This window comes from Microtus oregoni, unplaced genomic scaffold, assembly GCF_018167655.1.
Source record: "Microtus oregoni isolate MIOR12 unplaced genomic scaffold, Mior012 000063F_ref0000156, whole genome shotgun sequence".
NCBI classification, from domain to species: domain Eukaryota; kingdom Metazoa; phylum Chordata; class Mammalia; order Rodentia; family Cricetidae; genus Microtus; species Microtus oregoni.
Window position 1 is genome coordinate 848,971 of NW_024543873.1, and position 12,664 is coordinate 861,634.

The 12,664-nt window shown below is 42.3% G+C and overlaps 1 protein-coding gene across 1 annotated transcript; it reads left to right on the plus strand.

Annotated features, from left to right (window-relative positions):
* Positions 1-2,105: 2,105 nt before the first annotated feature.
* Positions 2,106-12,120, plus strand: LOC121439803 (homeobox protein unc-30-like). The gene is given in 3 exon segments (XM_041640426.1): positions 2,106-2,521; positions 3,184-3,229; positions 12,025-12,120. Coding segments are annotated over 3 exon segments (558 nt in total).
* Positions 12,121-12,664: the final 544 nt, after the last annotated feature.

Consider the following 12,664-nt stretch of genomic DNA (forward strand, 5'->3'; position numbering starts at 1 on the left):
AAAATGCCAAGGGAGTTTCTTTATTCCTTTACATATGAAAAGAACACAAAAGCAGAAGGATCTCCTGCACCACCAGATGGCCTGATCTCTGGAAAGTGCATGATGGAAAGAGAGAACTGATTTTCCCAAGTTGTCTTCTGACATCCAAACATGTGCTGTGACATGCACAAAATGGTAAAGGTCCATACTCACATAACAAATAAATTCAACAATTAGAAGGAACCCTAATTTACTTAGCTACTAACTCTACGGGTATTTGTCAATGATTTTGTGTTTACAGATGTTGATTTTCACATTTATAAGTCAAAATATTTGTGCTACAACTCTTCAGGAATCTTGCTAGATGTCCTGATATCACAGCGCTCTAGGATTCTAAAATTAAAAGGAAGAAAGAAAAAGATTGCATTTGTGTGATTAGAGTGCACAGACGACTAAATGGCTAAGAGATTTTGTTGTTCTTTCAGAGGACCAGAGTACAGTTCTCAGGATCCACCTCGGTAACCATCTATCTCTAAGTAGAGCTTCAGGAGATCCAGTGCTCCCTGTAGGCATGCATAAGTACAAGCATACCAACTAATAATGACCTTCTATTTAAAAAAGATTTTAAAAAAATCTGAAAATCACAATTTGTGATTTCTTAACCTGTAACTTCAATAAATTTAATATTAATTTTTAGATTGGTTTATTTTTCATGTGTATAGAGTTCTACCAGCATGCATGCCTTCACGCCAGAAGAGGGCACCAGATCTCATGATAGGTGGTTGCGAGCCCGGATGTGGTTCATAGGAATTAAACTCAGGACATCTAGAAGAACAGGCAGTGCCCTTAACCTTTAAGCCATCCCCTTAATATTAATTTTTAAAAGCAATGTTAAACTCTAGTTTTCTTTTTATTAATTATTTTCCCAATCACATTTCCTCTCCCTTCTTTCTCTCTTCCCAGAACCTTCTACTAACCTGCCTCTTCCCCCCATCTACTTCTTCACTTTTCAGAAAAGGGCGGGTCTCCCATATATATCAGCCATCTGTGGCATATCAAATTGAAGTAAGACTAGGCATGTCATCTACTATTAAGGTTGAATAATACAATACAGTAGGAGGATAAGGTTCCCAAAGCAGATCACAGGGTCAGAGATATCCCCACTGTTAGGAGCCCTACCAGAAGACCAAGACCATAATTTACAAAACTGTAAAACATGGGAAGAGGGCCTAGGTCAGTGATTGTAGTTCTACATCTGTTTCCATCAAGTCTCTGGGTGAAGGATTACATTTTCTTAATGAGATCCTCTTGATATTTTCCAACATCTCAGCTCACTGAGGAAATTTCTTTGAGAATATTAATTGTTCGAATGGAAGCTAGCCAGAGGTTCTTTCACTTTTGTATACTTACTGTATATATGGTGCTTTCTCAGCTCAATACTGTTACAGAGCACTCTCAGCTTCAGGAGTTTGCTGGCACTGTGAAAAGGGCAGAGACACACACAGTGTCAGCCTAGTCAGACATGAGAAGTACTGAGCAGGACATCGTACAGTGACTCTGATGGAGATTCCCAATAAACCATCTGGAGCATTTTCATTGTTTCAATGGTGACGTCAAATGTTTTGCAGTGACTTGTCCCCCCAAATGCTACATAAACTCCACTTCACAACCATGGCACTCCTTCAGGTAGAGGACAGTGTTGGTGTGTTTTCACTGTCCTCTCAAGGAAACTGGCACAAACACTAGCTGACATAACCATGTCCACTTAATTCCCAGATCTTGCAGTGTGCACCCAGTGAGATACAGAAGCTAGAGTTCTCCAGGGGTTCACCCAGAGGCCATGTGCTCGGTGTAAATGCATGTCCTCATCCCTACTTGTGCACCTGCAACAGCTTTCTTTCTCCTCCACTCCATTCCTCGAGGCTTTGGTGTACTTGGTTGGATCCATGTTAGATCCATTCTGCACATGCTCCCTAGAGCCACCTTCAGTGGGCACGTATCTCCTATAGGGGTTGTGTGATGGAAAGAGGACAGATGTGAAACTTGCTAAAAACCTACATGCTGCAAAGTCATTTCAATCCACAAACCATTTATGGAGATGACACTTCTCTCTTTTAGGTCTCATCATGGCTTTCCAATCCCAACATGTGGACCACAATTTCTAAAAACTGGGTGAAAATGAGATTGAGGGGAGCCTTGATTTTGAACATGAGGCCACTGCAGCAAGAGAAATTGTCATCTATGGTGAAGGTTCTCTAAAAGGTTCCGACAAACCAAAGAACCAGGGCATCTCACACCACGAGGATGATGTGACCCACGTTGTTAACTTCAACTACGTTTGTGATGACATCAGGCATGAGAGCCATGGGAGCCACCAAGTGTACAGAAACCCACTGTTGAAGGAGCAGAATACCATGGCTGCTGGCAGAGTGTCACAAGTCAGGCGCACAAGGCCATGGATAAAGTTTGGTCTCACCCCCAGGCAGCTGAATGAGTTGGAAGATGTTTTTGAAAAAACTAAGTACCCCGATGAGATCATAAGGTATGTGACTTGTTTCAATAGCTGTTCCAACTCCCATCCATCAGCATTTCATTAGGAAGTGTGTTATTCACACTATGGGCCCTATCTGCTTTTAGCCCAAGCATGAGGTCTTTGTTTAGTTGCTGAGTATGGGAAAGATGTCTGGGAGGTCAAATATATGTATATATATATATATATATATATATATATATATATATATATATATTCACATATGCACATATACATATAAGTATACACACACACACACACACACACACACACACATATATATATATATATATATATATATATATATATATATATGCAGTGTGGATTCTAGAAACTGGTTGGTGCCTCTCAATTTGTTCTTTATGTTTTCATTTTGTTTTTTTTTTCAACCTTCTTAATCTCTTCTTGATGACTCCGTTTTATAATGGGAATTGTATTCAAGACCTAGTGGTTTCTAAGCAATCCCTCTTCTAATATAGAATTTTCACCTTGTGTCAATTCATGTTTTTATTTTTCCAATAAAATGAAGATCAATGAAAAGCCACTTTCATACTTTTGAGCTCACCATCTCTACATAGTTTTGTGTTGGCCTGTGATGCATCTCCAGAAGTCATCTTGCCAAGCTGAAATGCTGTATTTCACTAACAGCTCCAATTTCCATCTTCTTCTCCCAGAAAGGACCTTGCAAAGCACTTGTTCCTGAGAGAATCCAGAGTGCAGGTCAGTAAATCCGAAAAGACTTTGGGCAAGGCACTCTGCTTCAGGACATGGTCCGTGTTCTTGTACCCATTATGAAATGCATGCGTGGGTGAGAGGTGTCCTTGTCTGGGTTATAATAGTAACTGAGCACTGAGTCTTGAAGTTGTCCAGAAGTAAAAATGGAACGGGCACCCATTAAGTGTTCTTGCCCATTATTTGAAACAGCATAATCTCTTAACAGAAAAAAAATCTTAAAAAGCTCATTTCTAATTTTTATCATTTTTATCATATTTGATTTTCTTTATTGAGCTGTATATTTTTCTCTGCTCCCCCTTCCCTTTCCCTTCTTCCTGACTACGCTCTCCTGTAACCCCCACACTCCCACTTTACTCAGGAGATCTTGTCTTTTTCTAATTCCTATGTAGATCCATTTATGCCTCTCAGAGGGTCCTCTTTGTTTTCTCGGTTCCCTGGGATTGCTGGTTTTCTTTGCTTTATGACTAAAAACCACTTATGAGTGAATATATTATATTTGTGTTTGTGTGTCTGAGTTACATCACCCAATATGGTGTTTTCTAGATCGATCCATTTGCCTGCAAATTTCAAAATGTCCTTATTTATTTACTGCTGTGCAAATGTTCATTTTCTTTTTTTGTTATTTATTTTTTAAAGATTTCTGCCTCCTCCCCGCCACTGCCTTCTATTTCCCTCCCCCTCCCCCGATCAAGTCCCCATCCCTCGTCAGCCCAAAGAGCAATCAGGTTCCCTGACCTGTGTGAAGTCCAAGGAACCCCCACCTCCATCCAGGTCTAGTAAGGTGAGCATCCAAACTGCCTAGGCTCCCACAAAGCCAGTATGTGCAGTAGGATCAAAAACCCATTGCCATTGATTTTGAGTTCTCAGTAGTCCTCATTGTCCACTATGTTCAGCGAGCCCGGTTTTATCCCATGCTTTTTTAGACCCAAGGCATCTGAACTTGGCGAGTTCCCGATGGAACATCCCCATTGTCTCAGTGTGTGGGTGCACCCCTCACGGTCCTGAGTTTCTTCCTCATGCTCTCTCTCCTTCTTCTCCTGATTTGGGCCTTGAGATTTCAGTCCAGTGCTCCAATGTGGATCTCTGTCTCCTTTCATTGCCTAATGAAGGTTAATATTCAGGAGGATGCCTATATGTTTTTCTTTGGGTTCACCTTCTTATTTAGCTTCTCTAGGATCACAAATTATAGATCCAATAACCCTTATTTATGGCTAGAAACCAAATATGAGTGAGTACATCCCATGTTCCTCTTTTTGGGTCTGGTTTACCTCACTCAGGATAGTGTTTTCTATTTCCATCCATTTGCATGCAAAATTCAAGAAGTCCTTGTTTTTTACCGCTGAGTAGTACTCTAATTTGTATATATTCCATTCTTTCTTCATCCATTCTTCCATTGAAGGGCATCTAGGTTGTTTCCAGGTTCTGGCTATTACAAACAATGCTGCTATGAACATAGGTGAGCATATACTTTTGTTGTATGATAGGGCATCTCTTGGGTATATTCCCAAGAGTGGTATTGCTGGGTCCAGGGGTAGGTTGATGCCAAATTTCTTGAGAAACCACCACACTGCTTTCCAAAGTGGTTGCACAAGTTTGCATTCCCACCAGCAATGGATGAGTGTATCCCTTTCTCCACAACCTCGCCAGCAAAGGCTATCATTGGTGTTTTTTATTTTAGCCATTCTGATAGGTGTAAGATGGTATCTTAAAGTTGGCTTGATTTGAATTTCCCTGATCGCTATGGAGGTTGAGCATGACCTTAAGTGTTTTTTGGCCATTTGAACTTCTTCTGTTGAGAGTTCTCTGTTCAGCTCAGTGCCCCATTTTATAATTGGGTTGATTAGCCCTTCATGGTCTGGTTTCTTGAGTTCTTTATATATTTTGGAGATCAAACCTTTGTCCGTTGTGGGGTTGGTGAAGATCTTCTCCCAGTCAGTGGAGACTTTTTGTCTTAGTGACAGTGTCCTTTGCTTTACAGAAGCTTCTCAGTCTCAGGAGGTCCGATTTATTCAATGATGCCCTTAATGTCTGTGCTGCTGGGCTTATACATAGGAAGCGGTCTCCTGTGCCCATGTGCTGTAGAGTACTTCCCACTTTCTCTTCTATCAGGTTCAGTGTGTTCGGACTGATATTGAGGTTTTTAAACCACTTGGACTTGAGTTTTGTGCATGGTGATAGATATGATATTTTCATTCTTCTACAGATTGACATCCAGTTTTTCCAGCACAATTTGTTGAAGATGCTCTCTTTTTTCCACTGTATATTTATAGCTCCTTATCGAAAATCAGGTGTTCATAGGTTTGTGGGTTAAAGTCCGGGTCTTCTACTCGATTCCATTGGTCAACTTCTCTGATTTTATGCCAATACCAAGCTGTTTTCAGTACTGTAGCTCTGTAATAGAGTTTGAAGTCAGGGATGGTACAAATGTCCATTTTCTTCATCCATTCTTGTCTGATGTCCATCTAGGTTGTTTCCATGTTCTGGCTCTTATGAATAATGCTGCTATGAACATATTTGAGCTGATGTTCTTTTGGCATGATTGAGTGTTTTGTGGTATATAACCAACAGTGCTATTGCTGGGTCAGGAGGTGGATTGTTTCCTAATTTTCTGTGAAATCGGCATGCTTATTTTCAAAGAAGCTGTTTCCACTCCCACCAGAAATGCAGTAGTGTTTCTGTTACCCCACATCCTCCCCAGCATAAATTGTCATCAGTGTTCTGATCATGGCCATTCTTACAGGTGTAAGATGGAATCTTAGAGTTGTTTTGGTTTGCATTTCTCTGATGACTAAGAATGTTGAACATTTCCTCAAGTGTCTTTCAGCCATTTGAGATTCACAGACTACTCATAATCAGTATGTGAACATCATATATATAGACAGCATTGTGTATTAAAAGGTCATTCATTTAGGAAAATGTTAATGTTTACTGGTATCTGTACAGAGATTAATACTGAAGTCCGGACACTCAGGTCATTTCAGGGTACTTATGTGTACTGTTGTAGTAGGACTCTAAGTGACCTTGGGGACATTCTCATCGATGTAGCAAGCAGTAGGGGAAAAACAGGGCTGTGTGTCAACAAATAAACACTTAGTTATAAGTGTGGATTAAGTGAGACCAGAGAGAAATTAGTGTTTCATAGCTAACCTGTGTTTAATTTATCCAAGAGACATGTGGAACAACACTCACAAGTGCACATGGTTGGCCCTCCACCTTTGTAAGTTTGTGGAAAGCCGATATAGACAGCAGCAAAGTTGAACCTTCATGTTCCCTCATGCTGTGTTTAGATTATCTAAAAACAATGCCAAAATAGTCATGTCAGTGTTATGAGATGTATGGGGCAGACAGCTTTAAAGGGTTAATTTTGTTACACTAAACAAAAAGAAATGGTAATGGGTTTTTTATCCTACTGCACTTACTGGCTTTGTGGGAGCCTAGGCAGTTTGGATGCTCACCATCCTAGACATGGATGGAGGTGGGTGGTTTTTGGACTTACCACAGGGCAGCGAATCCTGATTGCTCTTTGGGCTGCTGAGGGAGGGGGAATAATTGGAGGGGGGGAATGAGAGGTAGTGGCGGGGAGGAGGCAGACATCTTTAATGAATGAATAATTAATTAATTAATTAAAAGAATAACATTGAGCCCATTTAAGTTAATCGAGTAAAGAGAACGCGATCAGGGGATGTTATTGATAGTCAAAATGCAGGTAGGTACTGAGGAGAGGGCCCGAAGGATAAAGCTCTTGCCACATGAGTCTGAGGATCTGAGTTGGGACCCTCAGCATAAAGTTTAGCAGGTGTCAGCTCACCTGTAGTCAGAATCTCTTATTCAGGAGGCAGAGACTGTTGATCCTTAGGGAGACCTAGATTAGGTCCGTCGCTGAGCTGAGGTTCATGGACAACCCTGCCAGTGTAAATCATGTGGGGAGCAAGCTAGGAAGATGCTTGACTCTGACCTTGGTCCTCAGCATGCACGAGTGTGCATTTGCACATAGATACACATATATATCACACACCTTTGCCAGTTTTGATGTGTTTGCAAATACATAAAAAGCAAAGGTGCCAAGCCATGGTCAAGTGTGTCTTCTGTTGACTAACTTGAAAACTGAAAGTATTCTTTTCCTTTAAAGGAGACTATGTTAAACATGTGGGTTTTTTGGAATGTGGGAAAAGATAGAGCTCACTTTAAGGAAGAGCGGTAACTATATTATTTTCAAATAAATTTCTTTCCTCCAGACAGTAAAGACTAATGTTTAGATCATGGGATAAAAGCTGAGGCCATGAGTCCAGAGAAACTGACTGCTCCATAGCAAATGAGAAAGGGGAAATGCAGTGCAGAATACTATTCACGCTAACTTCCTTCAGCATGGATCAGGGAGTCTTGATGTAGGCAAACTCCCTACCTGCAGCAGTAGCTTGTGCGAAATAGCAGTCCTGCCTAGGAGCCCCTGATGGCTGACATCCTAACACCACTAGGTGTAAAGTACAGTAGGACCAGGCTCAGGTTGGAGAAACTGGGAGAGAAGAGGGAGAATCCCCCAGGATGGAGAGGAAGAGAGATTGGAAAAGAAAAGCTGAAGGAGTGAGGCATTCTCCCCCTGTCGAGATGACAGGACCCTGTACTTCAGCTTCAGAGAGACAGAGGTGCTGCAGCCCCAGAGACTGATGTGAGGAAGCTCTGGAGACAGGGATGCACTGCAGCTTAGAGAAGCCAATGCACTACAGCTCTAGAGGATGATGCAATGCAGCTCTAGAGATGCTGATGAATCGCAGCTCCAATGAGACTGATGATGCACTGCATCTCTAGAGAGACTGATGGACTATCACTCAAGAGCCATTTGTACTGCAGCTCTAGAGAGACTGATGATGCACTGCAACTCCAGAGAGGCTGAAGGACTATCACTCCAGAGCCATTTGTACTGCAGCTCTAGAGAGACTGATGATGCACTGCATCTCTAGTGAGGCTGAGGGACTATCACTCCAGAGCCATTTGTACTGCAGCTCTAGAGAGACTGATGATGCACTGCAACTCCAGAGAGGCTGAAGGACTATCACTCTAGAGCCATTTGTACTGCAGCTCTAGAGAGACTGATGATGGACTGCATCTCCAGAGAGGATGATGCACTGGAGCTCCAGAGTGATGATAAACTGCACCTCTAGAGGCCTATGCACTTCAGCTCTAGAGTCTAATACTCTGCAGTTCCAGAGAAGTTGATGCACTGCAGCTTTAGAGAAGCTGATGCGTTGAAACTCTAGAGGCTGATGCACTGCAGCTCCAGAGAAGATGTTGCAGTGCAGCTCTAGAGGTGATAAATATCAGCTCTAGAGATACTGATGTACTTCAAATATAGAGGCTGATGCACTATCACTCTAGTGGCCTATACACTACAGCTCTAGATGCTGATGAACTGCAGCACCGGAGAAAGGCTAATGCATTGCAGCTCCAGATAGGCTGATTTACTAGAGCTCTAGGGGCTGATGCAGTGCAGCTTTAGAGGCTGATACACTGCAGAACTAGCTAGATTAGCTAGAGCTAATATGCCAACAGTGACTTAATTAATAAAGTTGCTTTGTGATTATTTCGGAGCTAAGCTAACTGGACAGCTGGGGCTTTGATTGAATTCATGGAGGCATCCTGTTGGTTTGTTTGAGTTCCCCTCATGTATTCTGGTCCTTTAGTTGGCCGTTTTTATACTAGACATCCACATAATAGAAGGAGCAGGGAGGGAGAGAAATGGCATGGACGCAAAGATGTGCAGTTTGAGGACTTCCCAATATAATGGACCCTTATTCCCTAGGAGCCTGAGAGGATGGTGACATCTAACAGGCAACTGTGACTGTATTTCCGTAGCTGGCTATGTATTAAGGAAGAGGCGGTTTTGTTAACTGCTCTCCACATTGTTACAGAACACATTGCTGTCTGGAGGTTCAGCCTAAAAACGTTGGATCTCCTGGTATAAGAACAGAGCCCAGGATGTTCTTCATGTTGGCAAGAAATAGGGCATCACTATCAAGCTTCAACTCTCATTGAGACCATAGCTTTTGTCTTGAGCCCAGAAAACATTAGAGGGCATGGCAGATGGCCAGGGCAAAAGTCCACAGGTGATAGTGACCTCACCCTATTACCTACATGATGGAAGCAGGGAGTCCCAAGATATCTGAATGAATTGTCTGAATTGGCTCATTTTCCTAATCCTATAGATGACAACAGTACATCTCTGTGCAGGCCTCCCTTGGAGTAGTGTTAGCTCTCCCAAGTCAATTTGGGAAGGATGTTTGTTTGTTTGTTTGTTTGTTTTGTTTGTTTGAGCTGGGGATAGGCTGTGACTTTGCACACTCTTTTGGCAAGTGTGATTCCTTGTAATCACCCCACCTGCTTAAGTGCTAGAGCAATAAGAAGCCATCCATTGATAAATGGTGAGCTGAAATCATGGGACTATAGTGGTTTAACACAGAGAAATTACATGTTTTGTTAAAGAAATACATGCCAGAGTAGATTCAGAAACACTGGAACAGAAAGAGAAGATGCTGGAGGGAGAACAAGGAGAGGGGAATGAGAAGGAGGAGGAGGAGCAGGAGGAGGAGGAGGAGGAGGAGGAGGAGGAGCCTGGGAAAGAAGGAGACTGTTTTCTGACAGTGAGGGGAAGTAGGAAGCAGGTATCCCAATATCCTAAGTGGTGAATCTCACAGCACCCCTTGTCCTTCTGACATGGGTGCCTGGTGTGGAGCTCCACTGGGAGTTAGGATTGAGGTGTCTGTACAAGGCAGTACAATCAAGTGTATTGTTGAAGTGTGTTGTGTTGACTTCATTTTGGTTTTTGACCTTTTGTACAAAAAATAGATTTTTGTTCCTTTAGAGTTATCCAGCACCTTTGTATATTCCAGGTTTTCTGCTTGTTCTTCTGCTTTGATCCCTGAGCCTTGAAGGGAGGACGTTATGAACACATTCCAATTAGGATGGAGCACTCCATAGTTGTGAGCAGAGATGGCCATTCACACGGTCTATAGCTAATAGAAAGTCTTTATTCCAGCTGACTAGGATGACACCCAGGTATCTGGGCACGTAGGCATGGCCACAGGTGTCCAGAACATGGTGGTTGTAAGGGCATCTTAAAACCTAGATGTCCTAGCATCTAGCTCAGCAGATGCAGATGCCTGTGCAGAAGTAATCAGTTTGAATCAAGCTGTTTACTGAAGCTAAGATAGCAGTTAGCTGGCGGAGGGGTTCATACAAACAGGAAGTTTAAGCACAGCTAAGTTTGCTAGAATATCCCTGATCTTTGGTCCCTAGAATAGACTTAATTTCCCGTGGGATTCTCCATGACAGAGTCAAAGTCTATTTCTACCTGAAATGGCCTCAACAAGAATAGAAGATGGAGGAACCTCTTCACTGGCTTAAACTGTCACATTTCCCACTAGATCACAGGGCATGAGTCCAATCATTGACTCGTCCTGATCTATGAGGTCATAGTTGTTTCTAGGGACCAGTAATTTTCTGTTTGAGACAGTTGGCCATGCAGGTGAAGATGCAGGGTTCCACCGTCTGTCTGAGGAGGACAAGAATCAATGGTCCAGTTAATGCTGACACTAAGCTATAGGGACCCAGTCACCAGAGATTGATAACAGTGTCCAGATCTATGCCTTCTTTCTTTCCTTCCTTTCTCTCCCTTCCTTTTCCTCTTCCCCTTCTCTTATCTTCTGCTTTCTTTCTTCTTTCTATCGACTAATCTTGTCCCCTCACTTACCCTTTCTACCTTCCTTTCCTCATCATCCCCCAGTCCTTTCTCCTCTACTTACTTAAAAAGCAGTTACTCATGTATGCATTCCAGGGCACTGGCAGCCCATTCCCAAAACCTCATCTTCACTCTCTTCTCCTCTCTTAGACCAATAGGCTGCTGAATTTTCAGGAAGCCTGATGAAAACCAGACTTTGCCCAGGCACTGGCCCATCACTTCGCAGCAGCTTCCTTTCCTGTGCATAGGAGATAAGAGGCCTCTATGGGAAGACACAGAAACCTCCACAGTCACCCAGCAAGGGCCTTGCATTTTTGTAGATCTTTCATGGATAAAATAGTACAGGGTCAAAGTAAAAGAAATTAGTAATATATTCAGGTTTCTGGCTCTTCAACTTAGATCAGAAATCTTGGGATCATCTCAAACAATCAAATTTGAATAATCTATGGCAGTTGTTTCAGCTGTTCCTGCATCTATTCAAAGGAAACCAGAATTGGGACCCATTAGGCCTTTGTTAACATAGATTCAAGGCAAAATATGAGCTCTCCCATCTTCTCTATTAAAGGCATATATCATGAGGATTACATAGACAAGAATTCATGCAGTGGGGTGAGAATTTCGAGAGAGTCAGGGGAGATATCATTATTCTAAGCAGTAGTTAAAGTAAGTCAGATAATTCAAGGGAATGATGAGGTATCATTTACTTGGCAGAGAGTGTGTAGATTGTAATACCTGAAGACCCTTTGATATCTGGTCTTCTCCATATCCTGATTTACTGATCCCCGTTCTCTTTCTTAGAGCCATATTTCCCTATTCCTTGAAAGAACATAAGACAGGAAAGGTACTAGCTAATGAATTTTCCATTTCCGGTTGTTCTGATTCTGACTTCCAGGGCTGGGGTTGCATAGGATTTTGTGTGTCCTTGGTTAGAAAAGTCTGGTCAATCTAAAGCCTCACTGGCATTTACTGTTACACAGAGTTGTGTTTTCCACTTGTGATATTGACTATTGAATACACTAAAGCCATCTCTTTCACCATGTTATTGCAGAGCTGGTTTAAGAAAAGAAGAGGCCAATACAGGAAACATCAGCAGTCTCAGATTCTCCAGTGTGCATCTGCTGATGGCCAGGACACCTTGCAGTAAAGCTTTTGTAGGAGTCCTGAAGCATCATCCTGTCCAGGCCTCAGATGAAGACAGGATCTTCAGGTTTCACTGACACCTTCTGATGGCTGTGACACCTTATCCCTTCAGCAATAAAGAGTTGTGTATTCAAAATATTTCATGTCCTTTTTGGGGGTCAGTAAGGTGTGTATGTCCATTATTGAGAAAATATTTAACAGAAGATAAAAGGAAGGGATCAAACCCTGAATCATCTTTACTACTCCACAAGTCACAAAAGTCTCTCAAGCCCGACGGCAATCCTCGCTCAGACATCTATTCTTCTCTCTTATCACATTGTACCATCGTCATCTTAACTCGACCCTGTGGGAACAACACCTAAGAACAGGAACAGGACCATTCCCCAGTGAGAAGACTGTTCACGACAAAAACAGAGTTTCCCCCAAATCTACGAGTTCACTCTTGTACTGCAACAAATACAAAAAGACTACTTTCTGAGCATTCATCAGTGGGGAGTGTGACCAGTGACCTAGGCTACCCCCTGGTCTGTTCACTATCACTCCTTTCA